At 35.7% G+C, this 26,960-nt stretch overlaps 1 protein-coding gene across 2 annotated transcripts; it reads right to left on the bottom strand.

Moving 5' to 3' along the window:
- Positions 1 to 1,195: 1,195 nt before the first annotated feature.
- Positions 1,196 to 26,323, bottom strand: LOC121431818. Of its 2 annotated transcripts, none has more exons than XM_041629565.1 (13): positions 26,190 to 26,323; positions 15,727 to 16,220; positions 15,071 to 15,256; positions 14,212 to 14,291; positions 13,752 to 13,800; positions 13,297 to 13,407; positions 12,483 to 12,680; positions 11,170 to 11,277; positions 10,042 to 10,383; positions 5,500 to 5,622; positions 4,705 to 4,806; positions 2,679 to 2,759; positions 1,196 to 2,009 (listed from the first exon to the last, which is right to left on the bottom strand). In XM_041629565.1, exons 2-13 carry the CDS (start codon positions 16,207 to 16,209, stop codon positions 1,983 to 1,985), a joined length of 1,890 nt encoding a protein of 629 aa, XP_041485499.1. In that variant the 5' UTR covers positions 16,210 to 16,220; positions 26,190 to 26,323; the 3' UTR covers positions 1,196 to 1,982. The 2 variants fall into 2 exon arrangements, with proteins under 2 accessions (XP_041485499.1, XP_041485498.1); XM_041629564.1 differs by having other exon boundaries at positions 26,186 to 26,323.
- Positions 26,324 to 26,960: the final 637 nt, after the last annotated feature.

Here is a 26,960-nt window from a genome sequence, read left to right on the forward strand (position 1 = left end):
ACTTTAATTGCGTTATGTCACAGAGCTTAGGAATAGGTGATATGATGAGCTCAATGATTGATTGAATCTATAAAGCTACTCAAAAAGAATATTACAAGGTACAGGGGTCCGTTGCAGAAAGAGTTGCGTTTAAACGCAAGTCAAACAATCAATCGCAAGTCCCAAATGCGCGCTGTTGATTGGTTGAAAATCAAGTTACGCATGATTTTTAGAGTTGCGATTGATTGCAACTCTTTCTGCAACGGACCCCTGATTTATTAATCGTGTTATAGCATTATATTAATGATGAAGATTACATACTAGTAGATAGTTATCAATTTGCTGAATCAACCACCGACATCGTATTCATTATTTTTCTTTTTTTTTACCGTCCTTTTCCATTATGGCTTTGCTATCAGTTTTCTTTCTTTCTGAAAGTAAACCATGATTATATTTTATTTTGCTTTCACATTGTCTAAAAATGCGTTTTCATCGTAACTTTTCATTTGAAATATAAATGTGGTCTCGATCGTGACATTTCATTTCAAATGATTGTCATATCAATTATTTACGAAATGAATATGGACATTTTAACTCATACAGAAACCGCAAATCATTTTTAAAAATATATTTCAACTCCTTCCATCATCTACAAGATCATCCCGTTTTCTTTTTTTCTTTCATTTTGTTATCGTTTCAGTTTCATTTCATTAATTTTCATAACTGTCAAGCATTAAGAAAACCCACGCAAATCGAAAAAGAAATAACATTACAAAATAACCACACTAGAACACTAGATAATCCCTTATTCTATTTACAGAATTATTTATATAGGCCCCCAAAAGAATTCCCCCGAGTTGTATTTTTTCTCAATAAGTCGAGCTTGAATGCTATTTTTTCTACTTTTTAAATGGCCTTTTCAAATTAAGTTTATCAAAATTTGTAATTCCCCATCAGTGCAATTCATATGCATTCATTTTTTTAAGATCAACAGTCAACAACCCTCCCCCCCCCCAGAAAAAAAAGGTGTTTTGTATACTCCATGTTTTACCAGTAAAACAGTTTATACACCGACGTACTGGTGAAGCATTAAGCGTGGTCTCTTTAAAAAAAAATAGCCACATTTGTTTTAATGGTCGGGTGTTGTATTAGCTATTAATTGGTTAAACACAATTATACTGCAAGAACCCATAATACACCAATATTAGTTGGAAACAATATAACGTTTATTTTACACACTCCGAATCATACAACAAACTGCATATTAATAATGATTGTGAGCTTTCAATACGAACATCATCCAAATAGCAAAGATCCCAATTTACATAGAAAAATAATTGAAAGCAGCAAACAAAACAGAACATACTATTATGCTAAATAGAAGAAACTGCGGAAATGCTGGTACTTTGGAGAAAGTACACTATAATGCTAAAACAATTGCCAGCAAACAAACGAAATTACTTTACTCCTCTAATATTTAAACGATCGAAAACACTTATTTACATTTCTTTATTTTCATTTCAACCCTTGAACCATAATAACTTAGTTTTTAAAAAAATATAATATCAATTATGAATAATTAAAATATGTAATGATACGTCATAAAATTGAATGTTTAAACATACAAAATAGCATTTCAACCGAAGTCTTTAAATGTGTTTGATTAAACAGAAGAAAAGTATTCCCAAGTAGGCCTATACATTTCATACTCATAAGCGTTATTTGCCAAGATGATTTACATCCGAAATTACAATATGTAAGATATGAAGAGACCACTGCGTCATAACTCTCGTTTGTATACAGCTGCGTTTGGCGCGTCGAGATGATGGACAAAGTCAGAACGCCGTCTTCAGGAGTGAGAGATACACACACGCTGAACGTAGAACCACCAACGCCGCACTCGAAAGCATGAGCCAGGTCACGTGCTAAAACATAGCTAGGTGATTGGTTAATAGTTGGAGGAGTCCTCCTCTGCTCTCTTTCAACCTCTCGCGGTGAAGGTCTTATTCGATTTCTGCGTAGAAATGTTCCTGCCAAGCCAAATGAAAAATAATAAAAAACAATGCTCCAGAAATGTATTTTCATGCAGAGTTTTCTGACTTAAGTGGGCCTAATAAATCACTCAATAAGTGGCTTTATATTTAAGCAGGACATTCCGTTTGAAATATATAAAATACTATTTATTCTCTGTATCCCATTATAAGATCTAACGTCCAAAAATATTTTGATTTGAATTTCAGTTAAAGAAAAGGAACTAACATGTCTGTTTATATTAACCCGCGTAGGAACTCGGCAGGACATCCTTTTGATGGTAAACGCCAAGCTGGGATAACCAATTAATGGCCTAGAGACATATTTACGTCTAGGTTGATCAGTCATAATGGCTGGCCTTGTAGACGTCAGATATTACTATCGGCCTTTTTATCAAAGTGGAGACAATGGCAGAGTGGGGATTCGAACTAACAACCTTTATTATTAACAAAAGGGTACCCAATCCTAGGCATTGGCGGCGGAAGCCAAAAATCTTAGGAGGGGGACCACCAAATTTTTTTGACAAGCAAAAAAAAAGGTAATCGAAAAATTTCTTTTAGGGGGATCCAACCTCAAATTCAGAGGGGACATGTCACCCCCCCCCCCCGCTTCTGCCGCCTATGATCCTAGGTAGATCTCAAAATAATATGGGATATGTCGGGATATACCTCAGCCAAGCCTTGATCACCTTCATAGTGATCCTTTCTCCCATGTGCTGGTTGTTTACGCTTTCCGTGAGCTTGCTGCTTCTGAAACATAAAATGAGGAAATCAAGATGTTAACTTATTCATCGTTTTTCTTTTATTGATTTGTTTTATATATTTATGTTTTGTGGGGCGGATAATTTAGTATATTAATAATATATGTTATTATCCACTCCTCTGAGACATTATGTCTCTCAAAGGAGTGGATAATAACATATTCTAGGATTTGACCCACCCATTAAAAGCATTCATTATCGATTGAACTATTCCGTTTAAAGAGAGCTTGCTGCTTCTGAAACATAAAATGAGGAAACCAAGATGTTAACTTATTCATCGTTTTTTTTTCATTGATTTGTTTTATATTTTATGTTTTGTGGGGCGGATTAATTAGTATATTAATAATATATGTTATTATCCACTCCTCTGAGACATTATGTCTCAGAGGAGTGGATAATAACATATTCTAGGATTTGGCCCACCCATTAAAAGCATTCATTGTCGATTGAACTATTCCGTTTGAAGAGTAAATAGCAATTTCGGCTCCGGACTGTGCCGGTATTTTGGAGGTTAAGAGTATAGGCATGTTCCTTTGCTTTTTAGGAAGGGAATTTTTAGGAACTTATTCTGTAATGCGAACATATTTTGAATAAGAAACAGATGAGAAGATGACTAGATTATAGGGAAAAGGAGAAGAAAAGGAAGAACCGAGAAATAGAAGAAAAGGAAGAAGAAGAATGAGGAGGAGGAGGAGAAGAAGAAAAAGAAGAAGAAGAAGGATGAGGAGGAGGAGAAGAAGAATATGAAGAAGAAGAAGGAGGAGGAGAGGAAGAAGATGAAGAAGATGAGAAGGAGGAGAAGAGGAAGAAGATGAAGAAGAAAAAGAAGAAGAAGAAGGAGGAGAAGAGGAAGAAGATGAAGAAGAAGAAGGAGGAGGAGGAGAAGAGGAAGAATATGAAGAAGAAGAGGAAGAAGAAGAAGAGGAAGAAGAAGAAGAGGAAGAAGAAGCAGAAGAAGAAGAAGAAGAAGGGAAAGGAGGAGGAGAAGGGTGGCGAAAACGTATATAGGCAAAGAGGAAACATTAAAAGCCACCGCACACCTGCGACTGGTCCACGATTCGATTTTGGAACAAATCACATTTTGCTCTTTTTTTCTGAAAATATGAATGAAAAGTATCTCTTTATTTGAGGTTCAATTAGCTGTAGGAATAATGATAAAAATTGTGGATGATTGCAAGCATCTATTTGGGAGTAAAGGCCAAAATGGTTTCAAATCGCAGGCAATCGTATGATTGTTATGACGTCATTACGACTAGAAATTATATTTGCTTTCATTCTAATAAGGATTGTAGTACAGTCACAATTTTTTTTAATATATGTATTTGTAGGATAATTTAAAACTTTACACAGTGAAATATTCCATTTCTCAGTTAAAAAAATCAAATTTTATTATGTTTCATCCCAAAATGTTTCATCCCCTATCATCTCCATCTTCATTGCTCAATTTACATTACTGCTGTTTTTCTTGAAATGTACTGTATATCGATTCTGCTGTATTAATGTATTATATGAATCAATGAGTTTTAACCTGGGGTTGTCATTTTTTCAAGCAATCTGCTTATGATGACAATCCTTCTCCTGCAAATTGTAAATGTTAACTAATTTGGTATGAGATCAGTTTTGTTTGTAATGATAATTTTAGTACACTTAGTTATGATTCATGCCAAAAAAATGTTCTCAATATACTATGTTTGTTATGTTATGGAAAATGTATTATATACGAATGATGTAATCGCAGAAGTAAACAATAAAATCAAATCAAATCAAAATCGGGTCGCAGACTAATCGTAAGGTATGTGCAGTGGCTTTAAGAGAAAGAAATTGAAAGACAACTTTTTATGGTACGCTCTATATAGTGCTCTTTGCTGCGTATATTAAGGAAACTGTCACAATAAGGACGTAGGATGGTAAAACTTTTTTCTCTCTTGACTTACGATTTCTTTCATTCTCATCTCTTGAGTATCTTCCGGGAGAAAGAACATGTGACCTCCTACACGGGCTGCAACGTAGAGGTCGTGCTCCTTTTCCATTCGTTGCTATGGAGAAAAGAATGAATTTATGATTAACTTGTTTTCCAACTACCCCGATGACAAACACACTTTTACTACGCAAAAAAAATAATAAATGTGATAATATAAAGCCCGACCCACACTATGCGACTCGTTGCGATCCGATTTTCAAAGAAATCATAAAAACATTTGACATGAACATTCCAACCAATAAAATCTTAGCGACCCGAGGTCAGAATAGTTGTAGGACTACCGAAATAAAAAAATAAATGTAGTTCGAGCATTAATGTTGGAAAAAAAAGCAAATTCAATTCCAAATCGTAATGACGTCATCAGCGGCTGCGACTTTAAGCCGATTTGGCCTTTACTCCGACAACAGGACTTGCCGCAAAGCAAAATTATGATTTCATTATTCCTAATATCATGCCGAACTTCAAATAAAGTGTTTTTTTCTTTTTTGAACTTTCATATTTAATGCGAAATGAGATTTATTTAAAAAATAATGTTGTATCGAATCACAGTGTGAGATGGGCTTAATGGTTAGCTGATTTGAAAGGAAATCGCTGCCGCATACAAAAAAAAGTTCTTATCACAGCAAATAAAAAGAGAATCAAGAAAGAATTAATGCATTGAACAAAACGGAGGGGACTGATGAGGCAGAATAATTAAAAAAAATGGAATGTGTACGACTAACAAGAATTATCAAGAAAATAATCTTACATTTTGCATTTCTCGGACTTTCTTCTTGGTTTTCTCCAATTCTTTCTTCAAAGAATCGACCTGCCCAACTGCTTTTTCTCTGTCTCTTCTCTCTTGGTTGAAATCAGCCCGGAAAATATCCATCTATTATAATGAAGACATGATATAAAATTTGGAAATAGATTAATCATCAAGACTCATTTTCTATCATTGTTAAGAATATGAATTATCAATCAAGAGTTCGTTAAACAATTTGTTATTCTTTCCTAAAGTGAAAAATATCCATAATGAGGCTTTCATTTACCTTGTTAATATTTTTTAAAAAGCATTGACTATCCATGTTTACATTAAAAGATACATTTCTTTGTATTTTGATTTTCTAAGTTTACCGAAAATTATTATTAATCATTCTGGCTGTTTTAATCCGGCATTCTAGTCGATCCTAAGACGATTCTACAAATAGACTCCATATTAATTTTCATAACTTGAAAAATATAAATATATAGCCATACACTTTATAATTCCTGTACAGCAAAATCTGTGGCGTTAATTTAATAGGCCACACCAGTCATTTTTCTGCGGTGTTATAATATGTGTGTGTATTACTCAACAAATATTTTATGGGTGTTATTCCAACACCTTTGTTTGATACTTTTACAATATTTTGGTGCAGAGGTGGATCCATATTTTTCCAAAGGGGGGGGGGCACATTTTCCCGAGGAAAAGTTGACGAGTAAAAAAAAGTTTAACCAAAAATGAAGGCAATTTCGTCCACAAAAAAAAATTACGAGCCAAAATATAAAAAAATAAAATAAATAACTAAAATTAAAAAAGGTTTTTAACCAAAAATTAAGGGGAATTCGTCCACAAAAATGACAAGCAAAAAATTTTTAAAAAGTCTTCACTTTCAAAGGGGGGCACACTTCTGTTTTAACGGCATTTTTACATTACAAATTTCAAATGTGCCTCTCAAGGGGGGGGGGGCACTGGCAGACTGTGCCCCCCTCCCCTGGATCCACCTCTGTTTTGGTGCTACATTCAATTTCTAAGGTGTAACTTTGACACTTATACGGCATGGTCCTCTTGGGACACGGGTGTCAGTTTTAACACCACAGTTTTAACGTGTGTGCAGGCGTTTTTTAAAACCACGATATGTTTGAATCGATTGCTTCGTTTCAAAATTGAGACAACGTTGCAATTATGCCACTGATTGTAAATATAGGCGCAGTTATTGACTGCAAGATCGAAGCAACAAAACTCCCCCTATATACAGAAGCGGATCTAGAGGGGGGTTGGGGGTTGCAACCCCCCCAAAAAAAAAAACTTGTAATTTTATTTTATTATATTTCTATGTATTTATTTCATTTATTATTATTATTATTTCTTTTTAGGCTAACAGTGCTTATTCCAAGGTCCCCAATTCTTTGTATCTGTGTTGTTAACTGGCCTTATCATTGCAGGAAAATGCAACTTAGTTTTACAAATTTTCATTGGGGTTAATGTGGCAACGACCTCTATTCCAAAAATAGTGGTGTTTTAGATGCAAGAAAACGCCATTTTCACACACAGATTTTCAAAAATTTTCCTACTGTGGATACCCCCCTCCCACCTCGCTCGCTCCCCTGGTTTGGACTCGGTCGCTACGCTCCCTCGCATACCACCCCAACCCCCCCCCCCCCTTTATAAAAAGCTGGATCCGCCCCTGATATACTCCTCCAAGTTTGTCGATTGTAATCTACCTCATGTCAGTGCTAATTGAAATTTGGACGGATTAATATTACAATCATGACGGTGGATCTATAGGGGATTAAACAGTGAATTTCCCCCAAATAACAAACATTAATATTCTTGGAAACTACACATACATTATCATGCGGTAAAATTCTTGTAGAAAAGAGTTCCGTTTAGATAATCACTTAAGATTTTGTTTACATTGTATTCGAACAACTTTGCATTGCTTCTATAGCCCGGAGGGGCCACTTACATTGACGAGTGGATACCATGCGCGACCAAAAAAACACGTAAAAAGGATGTCTTTTTCACGATAGGGCACGTTACGTACGTAACGTGATAAGGGTGTCAAAAACACAAAAATAATGAAAAAAGGGTATCTATTTCGCTAGGAAAATTACGTGTTTAGGGTCGAAATTGTGGGGATGATAAAACAAAATTAAAATGTTTTATAAAGGATGTCCTATTTGCCCCAACACTTCGTGTTTAGAGTCCTATTTGCGCGAGGTGTAGCAGTTGGGGTCGTATTAAACCAAATAAGGTAAAGCCGACGACCGAAGGACCCATAACAATAAAACATTCCTGTACTTGTTTAGGGGTTGATTTCAGGGAATATTTGCCAAGAGTATCGTTTTGTTTCCAATACTTGTTAAGGGTAGGGTTACACACGCCAATACTTGTTAAGGGGTGCATTTTCAGAATATGGAAATTACGTGTTTAGGGTGCTTTTCGAGACCCCATGGTCGCGCATGGTATCCACTCGTGAATGGAAGTGGCCCCCCCCCCGGGTTCTCTAGACGTCACAATAGCTACCCATTCAATCGTAATTTACCCGACATGCAATGACTTTTACAATAGAATGTAATGAATACGATTTCCGAATGCACTGCATGTTATGAAATCCATAATGTTTTTCAACAATGCCATACATGCTACTCACTGTTATACAAAGTAGGGGTTTAGGGATTCATTTGGGGGTTGGGGTGTAACCGGGGGGGGGGTAGTTTAACGTATAGTATACATTAATCTCCCGCGCTTATTTGTTTTCCACCCTTTCAATAACGGATAAACAATGACGCCGATTATTATCGGAAATCATTATCCATGAAACATTGCGAAATACTTTATGATAATTTCCCAGTCGATTGACGTTGGACTTTGAACCGAATTCAACCGCCAATAAACTTGCGAACAAAGGCTTTACTGATATGTAAGATGATCGCAGGTATTACAAACCACAGCACCCTATGGGCATATTCTGACCGCATATTACAAACACCTAAACCAATAAAGGTATTCACACAACAAAGCAATATTAATATACGTATAGTAGTATAGAGTAGTTTGGAAAAAAATAACAACTATTTCTTACATATTCAAACGGGATGCCGTTCTTTAATGACGACAATTTCTAAACGGAAACCATTTCCGCCCAAATCAAACAATGAGTATTCAAACGGAAAGATACTATAAAAATTCCAGTCCGCTGTGTAAGAATGATATTGAAATTGCAACCATTCGAATATCCGTAATCATCCATAATAACTAAGGGAAAGCCCGACAGAGAGAATGGAATACTTACACAACGACATACAAGTGCAACAATACATCCGTTAACATACATAAATTCAACCATAAAAATCCATGAGAAGGCCAGTAATACCATGGATATCATCCACGAATTTCAACCTCATATTCCATAATATCCCAAGACGAGAAACAGAAAACATTGTTGTTCAATAGAAATACACAATAATCCCGTTTTCCAATGGAATATGCATTTCTATTTACCTTCAGTTCTATACAATATGATAGATCATTGTAAGTTGACAAGCGATTTGCGATATCATAAATGCCTATTTCCTACACCAGGCCCACTGTCGCACTGAAATTACCGCGGTTATAATGTTAGCAAAATAAAGCATACTTTAGTCATGTCGCTCTAGAAAAAAGATGATCCACAGTAGATCTGAATAGAGAATGAACTTCTAGATCCACGGGGTCTACAGGGCGCCACCATTGGTCAAATGGGTAACACGCATGAGAACAATTGCAATGGACATTGTGTGCAGTGTTTATACAGCTCAATACTAATTTTCCATCTGGAATCGAATCCAAAATTGACATTCGGAAAAACAAGACTTCGGAAAAAATATAGTAAGCCTGACGTAGGCCCAAAATGACCAGAAATCAAGAAATGCAACAATTCTTTTGCCCTAGCACTACCTAAAATAGAGACAAATTCAGTCATGTCGCGCGAAGCGCGAGCAGAATTTTTTTTAGCTATACGGCTACATAATGAGGCCAATAATTTTATATTATAATGATAAGCATATCTAAACTTGTTACAATCAAATATTGTGCAAAATGTTTATTTTAGACTTCCCTGAATTCCCTTGATTTTTTTTTCATTTTCCCAAATTCAGTTAATAACCTGGAGTGAACAAATACTGATGTTGACTTTAATTGTTGATTGATTTGTTTCACTTTGGACTTTACGAGCCTAAGACATAGCAGCGAAATACCGATGGACTTTTTCATTCCTCTCATTTTTCACAAATAAATTCACTTTGATAAAACAACGCGACAATCATTTAGAGGACTCCGTTGTAAAGCAGTTTTTTAAAACTGAACCGGTCGACCCTCACCTTATGAATAAAACATGACTAAATAAATAAATAAATAAATAGATAAATAAATAAATATATAAATAAACAAATAGATAAATAAATAAATAATAAACAAATAGATAAATCAATCAATAAATAAGTAAATAAATAATAAATATATGTTAACATCATATTTTACAGATATAATGTAACAAAAACTTACTTGCTCCTTGTAGAGAACAACTTGATCCTTGAGTTCCTCCCTGGTCAGGCTCATCGGGTTGTTTGCTTTCATGTACCCCGGTGGATCCCGTGGAGACAGAGGCGGTGATACCGGCTTGCTCTTCTGCGGCTTGCTATCCTTCGCCTTGACCTTCTCGCGGTTTACCGGCGGTTCAACCGCGTTGGCGGCAGGATCCACTGCGGTGGCCTTGCCCTGCTTTTCGGTGTGTTCTGGCCTCTTGCGGGGTGGGTTCGCATACTTGTCGTCGATTTTGGCTTGCTGGGTGACAACCAGGGCTCCAGGTTTCAAGTAAACTTTAGCCGTGCCCTTGCGCGCTATGACCTAAATTAAGATATTAGAATTTGATACATAATTATGGAAATCCATTGGAGTCATTGTTTTATTTTTTTAAGTCCGAAGAGATAGCCACAATAGGCCTGCCTTTAAGCGTGGTATAAAAGGGAGACCATGTGTTGTTCAATGATACCTATACACCTATCCGACAGCCAATATCAATTAGAAGAAACTAAATCAAGAAGTAAATTTCCGATTGTCGATCATTGTTTTTATTATCATCACCATCACCTCAAAATCAGCATCACCTTCTTCGTCATCATCAAAAAGAATATAATTTGCCATCATGATCATCCTTTCCGATGTCATCGCCATCACCACCATCATTACCATCATTCATAACCCTCATCATCATCATCACTATTAATTATATCGTCATCGCCATAATCATCATCATCATCGTCACCATCACAATCATAACTATGACTATCATCATCATCATCAATCATCATTATCATCATCATAATGATCATCATCGTCACCATCATCGTCGATCATCATCATTATATCTTTATCATCATCACTACCATCATCCTCCTCATCATCGTTACCACCATCATCATCGTCATCACTATCATCATCATCATCATTTATCATTGTCATCGCCATCACCATCATTATCACCATTCATAATCAGGTATCGTCATCATTATAATTGTTGTAGTCGTAACCAAATAAGCCAATATCTACATAACATGGACCTACGAAATAACATCAATGTATTTCGTCACCCCAATCATAATAATGCTAATGATTTCTCAAAATTCTTCCTACCTCATTGAGTCGTTTTATCTCCTCATCTTGGTCCTTTACCTGCCGTTTCATTTCTTCATACTTCATCCTTACCACGTCACGTTCCTTCTTATACTCAGCAGCAACAAGCTAATGAAAAAAATAAAACAATAAAAGCAATAGGATCGTGAATTCATTATCATAAAAGGTGTCCAAAATCATTGCATTTACAATGACAGCAGAAAAATATAATAAACAGATTAGAAATGATCCCAAGTAATCGGCGAATGCTTGCGGAGGAAGCGAATTCGGGATTTCGCCAGGGGTCGAAAAAAAATGTATTAAAACGTTGGTACAATGTCGCTGGAAAGTTCATATCTAGTTTCGATTGTCGAAAAAAAAAGTTTCATGTCGAAGATTAATGAAAATTTTCAAACATTGAGAATCCTTCCTTGTGCATACAGCCGCTGGCGTTTGCAATTGCATGCATGGTTTCAAGACAGTGTAGCTAAAGCTCTTGTTGATTCGTAAATGTTAGTGATAACATGTCATGACGCCAGGGCTCCCATATAGAAGTCGGAAAATACGTCAAACGTTTGGAAACATAATTATCTTCCGTTTCAAAACATTTCGCAAAATCTTCTGGTGTCGCAAACAAACAATATTGTCCTTAATAGTTTACAACGATCAGCAGAATAGTTGGCGAATCAAACTGCAGTCACAAGTATTCTTGTCAACCATTTCAACCATTTCTTTTGGTTGACTGATTGGGAAGCACTGTTGCTATGCATTGGCGGTATCAAGGAGGGTATAAGGTGCGTCGTGGTGTCGTGGTTCTGACTCTCGTCTTTAAACAGAGGGTCGTGGGTTCGAATCCTAACCACGGCGTGTTTTCCTTCAGCAAGAAATTTATCCGCACTGTGCTGCACCCGACCCAGGTGAGGTGAATGGGTACCCAGCAGGATTAATTCCTTGCGTGCACTGAGCGCCGGTGGTGGTAGCTCGAGCTAAAGCCGGGGTAATAATAGCTGCGCTTTGTATCCTCAGGCAAAAAGAGCTTTATAAATACAGCTATTATTATTATTATAAGGTCATCCCCCTCAAAATAATAATGATAATAATCTGCCCTTGTCCCCATCATTTTATTTTCCCCTCAACTTGCTTCCTCCCCTCCCCGCCACATTACACTTAAAAGTCCCTGTGCCACCCACTAATGCCATGGAAACTGTTATCAAATCACAACACGTCAGTGATCCGCCACTCGTGAAAAGGTGACGATTTGCTGATCCTGACTTCATTGTGAGACTTGCACATTGATGTCATTTTGGGATTCATGGATTTTATGAATTACACACCTTCTGACGTTCCTCGGAGTGTTTCACCTGCATCAACGTCTGGTCGTAGAGACGGAACTTTTCTTCAAGTCTCTTCTCGAGTTTCTTGGCCTTGTCATCACTGGTGGCCAGCTTCTCGTTCATCTTTCTGATCTCTGCCTCGTGACGGCTTGATTTCTTCTGGCTGTATTTCTCCCAGGACAGGTTGACATGTTGGAGCTGATGAAAGAGGGGGGGGGGGGGGTGAAGGTAAGAAAGGAAATTACCTGGCTGGTTACAAAAGAAAATCGGTCACAATATCTACCCAAAGCTCCCCCCCCCAAAAAAAAAAAAAAAAAAAAAAACGAGCACTCCAAAATCGGCGAATTTTCTCTAAATTATCTATAAACACTATAAATAGGAAAGGACCTCTTGCAAAATTTACTCATCACTTTAAGAAGAGGGCACAAGAGAGGGCAAAAAAAACAACTAACATGACCATGAGAAAGATTCTTAAGTATGGGATGCTGTGGGTTTTGTTCAGGGATTATCGTCAGAAAAAAAGACAAATAAGGGGTATTGCTCCCCAATCTCCGTTATTTGGGAGCAACACCCTCTTTTCTCATCAACCTGATTTTCAGGAGGTGCTGTCCATGGTAAATAACATACGCAACACCCTCTAAAAAATATTTGGGGTGGGGGGAGGCTCAGCACCCCCGCTTCACAGGGCCATGTGCACTTAATACCACAAGTTACTATTAGATATCGGTGTATAAATTTTGGTCAAAAGGGGGACATGCGCCCCCAGCCACGTGACCCGATGCATTTAGACATAAATTTACGTTATGATGTTTACCTCTTTGCATTGCTTTCGGAGCTTCTTCGACTCTCTTTTCAGACCATCTATTTCCATCTGTTGCTGTTTGTCTTGGTCAGGTTTCTTCTCGGTGCATTGTCCACATGTCTCCTGTACATAAGAATGAAAGACGATGGTTCATTAGTATTATTCGCTCACATAATCAGTATTGTTGTGTAAAATTCATGATTTCAGTCCTTTTTTACAAAAGTTGTTCTTGGCATCCTAAAGCTAGCCAGAGGCTTGTTTGACATCCATTTGTTTCATTTCAGAGGTCCTTGATATTTAAATAATAACTAAGTTCAGTTCGAGAAAGAAATCTTAATTTTATGTATTATGTTTACTTATTTCATACTATTTTATTGACGTTCTTTATTTTATCTCTGTAAATTTGAAGACCAATGAGAATAAATCTTATATTCCCTTAACTATAACGTATTGTTCAATGTACTTACTTCAGCTTTTTGTGGGGTTGTACCAACAGACTTCGTCTCGACAACAGACCTAATGGAATCAAATGAATGATAATATTTTCTGACTGGACGAAAGAATATATGATAATAAAATCTCTTCGTAAAAATAATTAAAATACTCCTACAATATAACAAATACATTAACTCGAATATTCAAAAATATTATTTTAAAACAACTGAACATTATTCGGTTTGTTAATTAGATATACTGTATAAAGCAATTGTAGTGAATGTATCAAAATAATATGAAATGATAACACGTTGCATAAACCTCAAGATCGAATGCAACGAAACAAATAAAATGCAACTTGGTTTTCTGATCAGAAACACACATCAAAAACATTTTAACTTTTGTCTTATTGCACAGTTTCCATGCAACTTGCAGCTGAAATGTTATATCTATTTTTTTTTACTTTTGTATAAAGAAAGAACCTTCATATACCTTTGTTCGGCTTCAAGACGAGTTTGTTGATTTTCCTTCATTAGAGTGCGAATATGAAGAAGGAGGCCCTTCTTATTCTCCTAATAAAAAAAACATGGAAAGAATATATTAATTTTGTTATAAAGAAACCATCGACAAATTTCACTTGTGTAACGATGACGTTATTTTGTTCTTTGCCATGAACCAGCTATACATGTATAACGCCGTTTGTCGTCCTGCTAACGTTTTTTTTTATTTTTTTTTTATTTTTACGCATAAATTCAATTGTGATGTGTCCCGCAGCTAACGCTAGTGTTACTAATTATATCACATAGATTATTCTAGATCCATTTTTTTTTACAAGACCACAAATGTTCAGAATCACCCATTACGTTGTCTGAGTGCAGACATGATAGAGAAGAGTCGTGTTTCTATTCTCCAAGTGAAATATTACGTTAAGTTGTAATTTGAATCTTGTGAATCATTACGATCTATTAATTTGTCACTTATTTAAATAACTTATTTATATAATTAGTATGATCACCCTTTATAGTCCACCCCCCCCCGACCCCTCCCCCATTCACAGGGGCATCGAAACCGGGGACGGGGGGGGCTTCAGACTCCCCCCCCCTCCCCTACTTTTTCAATAAACGTGTAAAAAACGTAAAAATTACCCTTTTATGCTGTTTTTTTTACATGGTCAGCCCCCACTTTCAGCCTAGCCTCCCCCTACAACTTTCAAGACTGCGCCAGCCGTCCTTGACAGAACATGGCGCGGGCTCGAGCATTCTGTCCGCGGAATGAATTTCCGTTTAACAGTGCAGAAGATGCAGATTATTCAAAGGGGGTGGGAATATTTTGATGCTGTTTGGTGACTTACCCTCAACATTTTCAGCTCGTCGGCCATGAAAAGGGTCATCGGAAGAAACACCTGGAATATCGCAACGAGGCGATCGAAGGCCTCTGGCTCACCCTTCGACATCGCCTCGACAGCGCTCTCCAATCTGTCAACGAGCTCGGGTACATTGTCGGCATCGAAGTTGCCATCGATGACATCTTTTATCTTCTGTTGTCACCGGATGTAAAAGTACAAAATTGGAATTAATAAAGAGTACTCTGATATTATATATAATTTGAAATTTTATTAATACAGGGACAGACCCACATCCCCCCCCCCCCACCCTCCCTCTCTATTGGGGATTATAGTAGAGTTTTTAATACTTTTCTCCTCTAAAACCTTCCCCAAAATGTGGACTAAATCTTTGTCAATCAAAAATCTCATTTAGTAATTTCCCAACAAGCCAAATTAATGGAAAAAAGTGGGGTATATGTGCCCTTGTATAGACCACCACCTCCTTGGTAGCTATATTCTTCATTATGCATCTTAATAATATGTCTTGTTAAACTCTATCCAGTTTACTGTAGGCCTAAGTGTCATAGAAATATCTTGAAATAATATGAAATGTGGCATTTATTCATCTTATTCATCATTTCCTCTTGTGAAATTCTATTTTCTGGTCTAATCTTTCTAATTACCTCGCCATCTTTCGATTTGGGAGTCAATGGATCTTTATGATCACGTGACTTAGGTCCATCCCCTTCCTTCTTTTCTTCCATGTTCATCCGGTCGTTCCTTTGGACCTTTCCTTCCGGGACAGGTGTCCCTCCCTCCTTCACTTTCTCCCCTGGTTCTTCCGTAATCGTATCTCCATCGTGAACGGTGTCGGTGTCGAGTTCAACGGCGTTGTCGAGCTCGATGTCGTCGTCGGCTGCTTGGGTATGATTCCCTTTCTGGTCTCCGTTTAGGACGCTGCCACTGGCGTCGTTTCGTTTCGCTGGTTCCTTTCCGCGGTGTCCATTCGTGTATACAGGACGCTCGTTGGGCGGTGGTCGAGGTTCGTCGAGGTCGTCCTCCTCCTCGCTGCTGCTGACGTCACTGAAGTTTGGTGGTTTGGCGATGCGAGCAACCGTTTGATTGGAAACGTCACTAGGAGTCAACGAAATCTCATTGCTTGCCATGTTACCTTCGTCTAGGTAAATTCATGCAAAAAAAGATAACGAAGAAAATTACAAATTTGAACGTCTCTTTGAAAAACAAAATAACACACGATACATTAAATAAGACATTCAACTTTCATCTGTAGTAATGGTTATTCTTTGACACCAACATAGCGACAACCACTGTCCTAACATCTATCACACAGACTCCATCTTAAAATTCACCTTACATGTACGTATAGGCCTATGATCAGTGATTATGCTTGAAACATAAATTAATTAGGTTAATTACACTGCATGACTCGAAAATAAATCAATAATGATCAAGCAATCGTTGTTTACTGTCACGCATACACGCTAACTAGCTGAACGATGAAATCAGGAAACTGTTGAAAAAGGGGGTAAATACTATAAAGTCCCTATTAAGGAATGACTTCATTCCATATCCCCAAAAGACTTTGAAAACATTACATTGGCGAAATCTCTAAAAAAAAGGGAACCTTGTGAAAACCAGTGTCCCGGATAACTTAGTCCCGGATACTGATGCCAAAAGGGAAGAAAGCTGATATTTTTATTTCCCTAATAAAAAAATAAAAATGAATGCATTTGACAGTATGATTTCTTAAAAGTTTAAGGGGTTGTAGAAATTTTATAAGTTGGGGTGTTATACAATAAGACAAAGTTATTTTTAAAAATAGTTGCCGGGCATAGTTGCCGCCTCACCTGGAAGTTCATGAATTTAAATGTATATATATGAGCTCTTTTTGTCATGATGAAGAGATTACATATATCAGTTATTTCCAAATTATTTTTTTGCCTTATTTACTTCCATATCAGATTAATCTATCAATTAAATCTTGATCTATTTCATTTAAAGTATATGAAAACATTTCCTAGAGTTGAACTCACATTGATTTATTGTTACCATCGAAATACAAAGTACAAATAAATTTGACGTGAAACTAAAAATTGGTTGCAAATGCCAAGTGCAACAACGTTTCATTTTCGGCATGAAGGGGAATTTTAATTTATTGTTCATCTTTAGATAATGTTCTTTTATTACTATGATACTTGATAAAATCATTCGTAGCACAAGCGGAGAAGATAAAGTATTAATGAAATTGGTCAAGACAGGGCGATATTATTTTGTTTTTTCTTATAAAGTGTACAAACACTTAAGTTATGAAATCTACAATTCTCGTATAATAAATACAGAAAAATGAAATGTGCAAAAAACTGAAAGTGTGCATCTATTTCAAAAAATGGCAGTAAAAATAAATTAAATAAGATAAACTAGATTTGCTTTTATATAACTGTATGAAATTAAAATATTTCATATAATAAGGTATTGGTGATAAGAATTTAAGTTGGATTATGATGATGTTCTCACATTTAATTTTTATGCTCTATGAAATTAAGGATTCAAGATCCTTTCGACCTCATAGGCAATATACAAAAAGGCTAAAAAATATATTTACTTTCCAATAATTTGTTACTATTATCATGATTATGTCTTAATGAAAAACAGACAGAAAATCGGGTTCATTGATCTATATAGTTTCAAAGCATTTCGCTTTGTATATACAGTATGATTAGATCGCCATTCCTATACAATTAAGGAACATATTTCTACTGAGAAAAATCTTGCATTATTTATTTCATCTCTACAGATAAATAAGAAATGGGGATTTCTTAGAATGAACACTATTATAAGGAAAACCCAAAATGTTGGTTTGATATCATTTGTGAAATTTCGATATACATGTGTAGTAGGTATATATATATATATATACCTCTGATTGATACCACACATTGTATATACTCCTGAAGAAGACGGAGGTCCGTCGAAAATTCGAGTAAATAAAAACTATATTGGCATTGAAAGCATTATCATTTATCGTCAGCATATTTTGTTACTATTAGAGAAGCCCATACGTGAAACTTATATATATATATATATATATATATATATATATATAGTGCGACCCAGAAACCGAGATGAAATGATAAGTGATGATTTATCATAACTTAATCACAAATATAATAGACAAGTGACCTACCAATGTAAAGCTTATAGAATCTCCTCTTTTATCTGATATTACTTAGATTATTCACACATGAGTGAGTAAAAACAATTTGAAGAAAGAATACCAAAAACTTATTTGACGCGGGGTATCTGAATTTCAAAAGGAAAATCACATGCCTAAAAAGTTCTATTATCTGCTCTTTTATGTGATACCTTAATCACACAAAAAAATGGAAGAATAAACAAGTAATGTTCCCTCGAAACAATGCTTGTATTTCCATAATTTCATTAAACATGTTAAATAAAGTGTTTTCACCGGTTTCCCGCGGAAGCTATCGCATGGTTAACAAAAGACTTAATGCATGGCTGATCGTCAACAAAACGGAGTGTCGAGTGAGTTTGAACACTAGCCTGTAGAACCTCTTAAAATTTTTATGAAATTATTGAAATTCAAGTCTTATTTCAAATAACCAGAACTTTGTTAATTCTTGACCATTTTCTGTAATCGGGGCATCAATCAAAGAGCAATATTGAATTTTAAAAATATGGTATTCTTTTTGAAACCCAGAAACAGCCCGCCAAATGACTTATGGGTATCCCCTCTTCAAATTGTGTTTGCTCACTCATGTGTGAATGAGAAATATATACACACACTATATACATACATATATATATATATATATATATATATATATATATATATATATATATATATATATATATATATATATATATATATATACACATGATAAAGCATCGATTCCGCAATACGCAATAATGAAAATAATGAAAGACCAACATGAAATACATCAACAAAACTATGTATGCATAATTAAAAAATTTACTTACATTTTCTGCCTTCTAGCAGAAATAATCGCATTTTTAACATTATAACATTATAACGTATAACGTTAGCCATCAAAACAAAACCCAACTGTTTCTTTTTTAACACTTTCCCGACATCGATAATAATAATTAATGAATCGCGCCAATCCGAATTTATGGAAGTAGATCGGTCAATGAAGGTTCGTAAATCATTCTACAAAAATGTTACATAGGCTGGCGTGCATGGCCTTGGTTTGGTATACACTTTAAGAGCACTGCTATGGCACAAACGTGTTACGGGGTAAAAATGAACCACCCCCCCCCCGCCCCCGCTCCCCAGCCAATACCTGTCCAGCTAACCCTCAATCAGCAACACCTAAGCAAAAAAAAAATTAAAGTAATGTACTTGATACGTATCATGCAAAAATATACAGATTCGTTTGAAATAATAGATTGACATACTAAGATGGTATTGTAAAATGTATTTGTTTTCCGGCGTTGCCAAAAGTCAAGCTAAGCTTATAAGTGTCAACCCCTGCAACCTCTTGGTTAATACGACCTTGCTCACATTTTCATCATTGTTAGATATTTTCTTATGCATTTTGTATTTTCTTTGTTACTTTGTATGTTTAGGAAAAAGGTGCAGAAACAATAAATGAAATGAAAAAAAGATATATATATATATATAATATATATATATATATATATATATATATATATATATATATATATATATATATATGTATATGTATATGTATATATATATATATATATATATATATATATATATATATATATATATATATATATATGTATATGTATATGTATATATATATATATATATATATATATATATATATATATATATATATATATATATATGTATATGTATATGTATATATATATATATATATATATATATATATATATATATATATATATATATACATATATATATATATATATATATATGTATATGTATATGTATATATATATATATATATCTATATATATATATATATATATATATATGTATATATATATATATATATATATACAGTACTGCAACTATGTTCAATAATCGTGATAGTGTTGCTATGACTATATTTCACTAACTTAATTCAAGTATGTTTACTCAGTCACTCCCACTCTGACATGCTTAACTGTGACTAAAGACTGAAGTAATTTTGGGTGTGGTTGAATCGATTCTTTATTCTTACTTATATTATCTTATTTCCTAGTTCATTGCTCAACTCCCACATCAAGAGCACATGGGGTCCTTTTATTATCAGTGGGGGCGTGTAATGACATATTATTTGTATCCGAATACACAACGACCTATATTTTTCCATTAGGTCCAAGCTAACCCGTTTGTGTTTTTTATACGAATTTCAATCTGTTCACCCACTTTTTTATGCACCTCTTATGGAGCGAGAAAATATACAGCGTCATTTATTACCATCCCACGCTTAAATTGCATTCTGTAAAACGAGGTATCGTTCTAAAACAGTTTCTTTTAATGAATTAAAAGGCACATCTATCATTTTCTTAGCAGAAATATAAAGTAAACTGTTGTGCGAAGTGGCGATTGTGCAAGTATGAACAAATCTCTTAAATTACAGTTATCAAATCAAACAAACAATGATTTTATTTCCAACACACTGAAAAAGGAGGCATATTCAATATTTGTTATCATAATATTAACATACATCATTATTTTGCCTTCTTTTTCTTTAGAAAATATAAATGTCTGCTTGACGCGATTGTTTTAAAGACAATTATTTTAATTGGAGAAGAAATCGATAAAAATGAGAGGCTTGTAATTTTAGGTAGGCCGGCCAAGCGAATAATAGTTTATACATATTTAAAAACGAATCGCTTTTCTCTTTCAAAAAGGAATTAAAGATGTTAAATTTCCCTGTACAGGTAAAGGCACAGCGAATAATGTGGATTAAAAGACTTTTAAATAAAGATGAAGATATGAAATGGAAACCCTACTTTAATTTTGCACTAAACATTTGGGTGGAGATTTGTTATTTTCATGTGACTATATACCAGGTTTATTGAAAGTAACAGCTTCCAAATTTTACATGGACTTATTAGAAGAGTGGGTAAATATAAAACATATTAGAAGTATACAGAGTTTGGGAAAGTGGTGATTTTAATAATAAGCTTATTCGATATAAAGGGAGTTGTATATTTGATAAGATTCTATACGATAAAGGGGTTTATAGACTGCATCATATTTTGGATAATAACGGTAAACTAAAACGTGATACACATTTTCTTAATTTGAATTTAGATGCAAATGATGTTGAAAAGATTAAGCATATTTATGCCTGTTTACCCGTTAGTTGGAAGAACAATATTGAAATAAATGCAAAGCATAACTCCGGAGTCGATTTCAATTTGGGTAAGAAAAAGACTAATTTAATGTTTTTAAAATGAAAAGAAATATACGAACAGCTGTTGTATAAAAATGAAATTAAACCTTCTATTTTTGACAGAATTAGAACGAATTATGATCTTACCAGTAAGGAAATAGAAAGTATATTTTTAAGACTAAGATATTGCACACTGAATAGTCGATTAAGGGAGTTCCAGTATAAACTCTTGCATAATATTTTATACACTAACCACCACCTTTTCCGTTTTGGTCTTATTTCGACCAATTTATGCTCATTTTGTGAAAAGGAAGAAGAAATGTATGAACATCTATTTTATACTTGTGAATTTTCAAAATCACTTTGGGATCTATGTGCGAGAAGTTTAAATTTTGAAATAAATAAATTTAGTTGGCAGGAAATTCTTTTCGGGAAGCAGGAGAAAAGTAAAGGTAAATATCAATTAATTAATTATGTCTTGACTTTAGTTAAATATCTTATTTACAAAAACCGAGAATTAAAAAACCTCCTTCATTGATTGAAATAAAAAAATAGTATTAGGGGGGGATCAAAGAGAAGAAAAGAAATTAGCAACAAAGAGGGGGACTCTTACAATCCATTTCTCTAAATGGGAAAACTTAAATATCAGACCATGTATTTGAGCCCAGAGCCAGTTCTCCACCGGATAGGGGATGGGGGTGTTTAAGGGAGGGTGGGGGGGGGGGGTAATGACAAGGGCTGAGTTTGTGTTTGAATTTATTTGGGTGAAGAGGCCAAGGTGGTGGGTTAAAAGTATATATGCTGATGGCTTCAATTCGTTTAGGTTTTATTAATGATTTATTTATTTTTGTACTTGGAAAATTCTCTTATGTTTTTTATTTGACACTGGAAAAAAATCAATATGTTGGAAATTTCTGTAGAAGTTTCTTCTTGATGCATATAATTATCATCAATGTTATTTATAATTATGTATTGGAAGATGTCTGACATTGTGTTTTGTTGTAACATTCATTAAAATATTATGTTTCAAAGTTCTATTTGTTATATATATTTTATTTTGTATATGAATTGAAGTTGTCAATAAAAACTACTCAATACTATAAACAAAAATTGAAATTGATAAAGTAAAACCTGAACGGAATCGAAATGTTTTATAAGTTCGTTTTCGATACGTTGCTGCATGTCCTCAATTTTGCAGAAATTCATAAATTCTTTTGCAAATCACAAACGAGTAGATTTTAGTTTCCACATGGTAAATGATATCTAAATGGTTAATTTTCATATTTTTGAACATTTATCCAATGATAGTGTTAATGATTGACATTTGAAAAAGTATATCGGTAAATTGTACAGAGGGGTTAAAAGTTAGTTAACTTTGAAATCAATCATAGATTTGAGTTTTTCTGGAATTTGATACGCAGCTATACTGCTTGTGAAGGGGTCCGACCACTTGACCGAAGGTCCGCGAGGCCGAGGGTCCTTGAGACCGAGGGACCGCGAGACCGAGGGCCCGCGAGACCGAAGGCCCGCGAGACCGACTTTTTTCCCTTCATCGGTTGCCGCGGTCGGGTGGTTTAAGACGCCTCGTTGCAGTGGCGTAACAGGTGCCTGTTAACGGGGGGTGCCAAATAATTCCCGGTAACTAAATAGAATCAGTGGCGTTGCTAGGATTTCATGACTCATGAGCATGATGAGAAAGAGACACATATCTCACCAACAAATATGCGAGCACGCCTAGCGGTGGTGCGAAACACGTACTGCGCGCACGAAACGTCTCTCTAGGGGGTGTGCTGGTGGAGGGAGGGGGTGTTTCTGCTAATTTAATACAGTATAAACTTACGATCAGAGGCGTCGATCCTTGGGGGATAGGGGGGGGCAAACATATCGTTTTACCCCCCCCCCCCCAATAATTCCGGATGTGTAAAAATAAAATAAGATTGTAATGTTAGACAGAAATCGGGAAGCGAAATTGAGATGCACAACTCGTTCTTTATTCAAAATCGTGCTCAAAATGTCCGTTTTACAGAGTGGAATATACAAATTTTCAGCTCGCGTTTCGCGCTCGCATCACTTCTTTAGCAATAAACCCATACTTTTCATGATTAAATAGGTGAATAGAATGTCCCGTTTTCAGGTAAACCTCCAAAACAAAAAAAAAACTCCCGCTTCAGTTCGATTTGCAATAACATTTGGTTGGATATACATCTTGTTCTTTATTAAAAACGTCCATTAAACTGTCAATTTTTTTCAGATTGAAATTTCAAAATTTTCAGCTCGCGCGCTTGCGTCAATTTTTCTTTTAGTTACCCATCTTAATCATTGTTACCAAAATGCTTGGAATATCAAGCTTTCAACCGGCAACGTACCGATGAAGGGAAAAAAAGTCGGTCTCGCGGACCTTCGGCCTCGCGGGCCTTCGGTCTCGCGGACCCTCGGTCTCGCGGACCCTCGGTCTAGCGGGCTGTACGTACGTCACCGCTTGTGAATGTTTGGAAGGATTTTCAAAGACTAGCGAATGCATAAGACTATTTTAGGGGTATCAATCGTTAACTGGAATTTAGTTCATGGGCTGGGAAAAAAATCGGGTTGGTATACAGGTGTGATTTGTTCGAGTTTAATTTAATGTACAATGAAAATACACCTCAATATAATCTAAAAGTTACGGGAAATTGGTGTTAGTTTTTTGCCTACCATCTTTCTCAGAGGAAACAGAAGTTTGCAAATAAATAAATCTGTTGATATTTTTGGTGATATGTTTTTTTTTTTAATCAAGTCCAAAAGTTTCATTTACAAATCCAGCACAAGACTGCCAATCCTTTATGCTGATTGTCAATGAGTCAACATTTGCACGTGACATTTTGAATAATAATGGCACGTGGTTGGGGTATATTGCGCAATTAGATTCGAAACCAATGACTCTCCAAATTGCCCCTATATGAGTACCTGCGTCCAGAAAGAGCGTCGAAAAGAGTCCCGTTTCAGATACCCAGGAGTCATCGACGTCTTTTAAATGGAAGGTGTGGTCGCCTTTTCAGCACCATTTGCCGACAATTGTTACTTATGGTGTAGATTGCACTTAAGGAGTGCAAATTTTAATTTGTCCAAATGACTTTTTATGAATCATCAAAAGTTTAACTGAAACCGCTTTGGGTCATGTAAGTTGAATGAGAAGCTAGGGCTCGTTTTATCAACAAATTATTCGATTCTTAATGTTAATACCAGCAAAATGCTGTCCAGCCGAGTTCCTAAACAGAAACAGAATATAGGGCATCAAATTGGTTCAGGTCGTATTTTTGGGCTATGACATAACCCAAACTTTGCAACCCGAAATGGCGTATACGACACTTAGGCATAGAAGCCAACTATATGGAAGTGATCCCCCCCCCCCCCCCGTGCAACCACACGTGGGTGTATTGGAATGGATGGATATATTAGATCTCCATAGAAAGATTGAAGATGATTCAGCGGAAATTTCCGGATTTCTGAGAAAGTCATCATGAAAGGGGTCGTTGACTCGACACATCCTATGTGACTCACTCACTCCATACCACTCTGTGCTGTCGCCCTGATTGTGGTAGAACAAGACATGCCTATTTTCAAGGATAATTATGTTCGATGTCGGATCAGATCAAAGCAGAATTCGTTCCACATCCTCCCAACACACACACACACATACCGTCAACCCCCCCCCCCCCCCCCAATTTTTTATATTGTTTTTAAGGGGCATTACATGCACGTTCCCGTCGCGTAGGCCTACGTCCCTCCACGGTAAAAGGCAAGAAAAAATCGAAATAATCTGCAATATAACATTATTACATCGGCATATACATGTACATTCATGATCCAAAACCTTTGACATAATTATGCAGACGTAATGCATGGCATGGCTTATAATTTAGAAAGGGAATCTGTTTCCAGACTTGGCATAATGGGTAGGCCTATATCAGTATAGATCGGTAGGCCTAAAGGTTACAACAACAGCAACGATGTTATTGATCATGATTGTACAGGCTTTTGCAGATCGATGAAATTCAATCCGTATGTACATGTGCAAAGTGCATGATTGCAACATGAAGCTATCATAGCTCCATGATTGCAACAGCCGATAACAATCACATTGAGCCCAAACCATGCACAGACAATACCGGCCTGTATGGGGTATGACCCTATAACTCCCTTTCACAATAGGCCTGCGTTTGCCAGTAACGGCACACGTAACAGCACACGTACTGTGCATAATTAATATGGCTGTATGCAATCAGCGTCACTGCTGATAAATGAATTGAACCATCTGAGTATACGTGGTAAGTTACACTACAGTAATACTCATTGACAATTACAGCGCTAACATCAGGTATACATGCGCCTTTGTTGTTATGACGCCCTATTAATGCATGCTCTAAACTCAAAGTATGATTAAAATCTTGGAAATTATGTTAATGATTTTGCCGTTGCCTCCCGCGTTGCCTACATAACGTACCTTGCATTTCTATAGAGAGCTAGGGAAAAGAGGGCATGCATTCTACCTAATTTTCAATTCCTTTTTGTGGAGTTTGTGCATTAGAATTACGATTATTGGTAAAATAATTTGTATAATCAACATGATCAAAGCTAAATAATACATCCAATATTTAATCAATACAAAAAAATCATATAATATAATATAGCCAATAGTGTCAGAATTAAAGTATATAGGCTATTGGCATGCGAGATATGCTGACGTCATAAATATTCTTTACGTCCAATATGATAATATCCTTACCCACATGAATGAAGTCCCGATGATATTCCAATACAGTAACGCCCAAACGCGGTCTTCCTTCTGAAATCACCTTGGTACGGCACGAGGGTTGATGAAAAAATAAACCTTATTCGTTTTTCGGTTATCAAATGTGAGTTCTATACACCATGGAATTCCCCTATTCGTCATGGGGGAATCCCCTGCGCGGACCAACGCGTAGGTTGACACTAGTCTATAGGTACAGACCTTTGACGTTCGCATTATGCATAATAAGCAAGCTCGTGGTTAGCTCATGATCAACTTTTCTCAAATGACCTTTGCGACTTTTAATACAGGATGAGCACTAACATTTTCAAAATATGAAGATTTTGAGGAAGCATTCCCAGCAAAACATTCATATTCTATGCACGAAAGGTGACTAACTGAGTATGATTATCAGGGGTAAAGTTTGGAAATCTGGTTGTTTTATTGTCTGCATTTGGCACATTTTTTACTATTGTTTGGGCTATTGTCAAATACCAGTGACTATGAAGACTTTGTTACTCTTTAGCTTGGATGTGACAAAACGAATACGCTAAAAGGAATACATTTATAATCATCAAACTTGGCGCAATTTCACACTCCCTATACGGTGGCCGTACGTCGAGTCGCAAACATTTTAGTACTTTTTTTTCTAATATATTAAGTATACTTTTCATATTTCACGACATTTATTTATGCTTACCTATAATAATTTGTATTGTATGATATTATTGTTTGTTTTGTATAATATTATTGTTGACACTGTTGAAAGTGT

The sequence above is a fragment of the Lytechinus variegatus genome, chromosome 18 (assembly GCF_018143015.1).
Source record: "Lytechinus variegatus isolate NC3 chromosome 18, Lvar_3.0, whole genome shotgun sequence".
NCBI lineage: Eukaryota > Metazoa > Echinodermata > Echinoidea > Temnopleuroida > Toxopneustidae > Lytechinus > Lytechinus variegatus.

Coding starts and splice junctions, on each gene's coding strand:
- LOC121431818 (XM_041629565.1), bottom strand. CDS start 16,209: ATGGCAAGCAATGAGATTTCGTTGACTCCTAGTGACGTTTCCAATCAA. Junction 12,681..13,296: donor TCCGAAAGCAATGCAAAGAG/GTAAACATCATA, acceptor CTCTTTCATCAG/CTCCAACATGTCAACCTGTC. Junction 10,384..11,169: donor AGATAAAACGACTCAATGAG/GTAGGAAGAATT, acceptor ATCTTAATTTAG/GTCATAGCGCGCAAGGGCAC.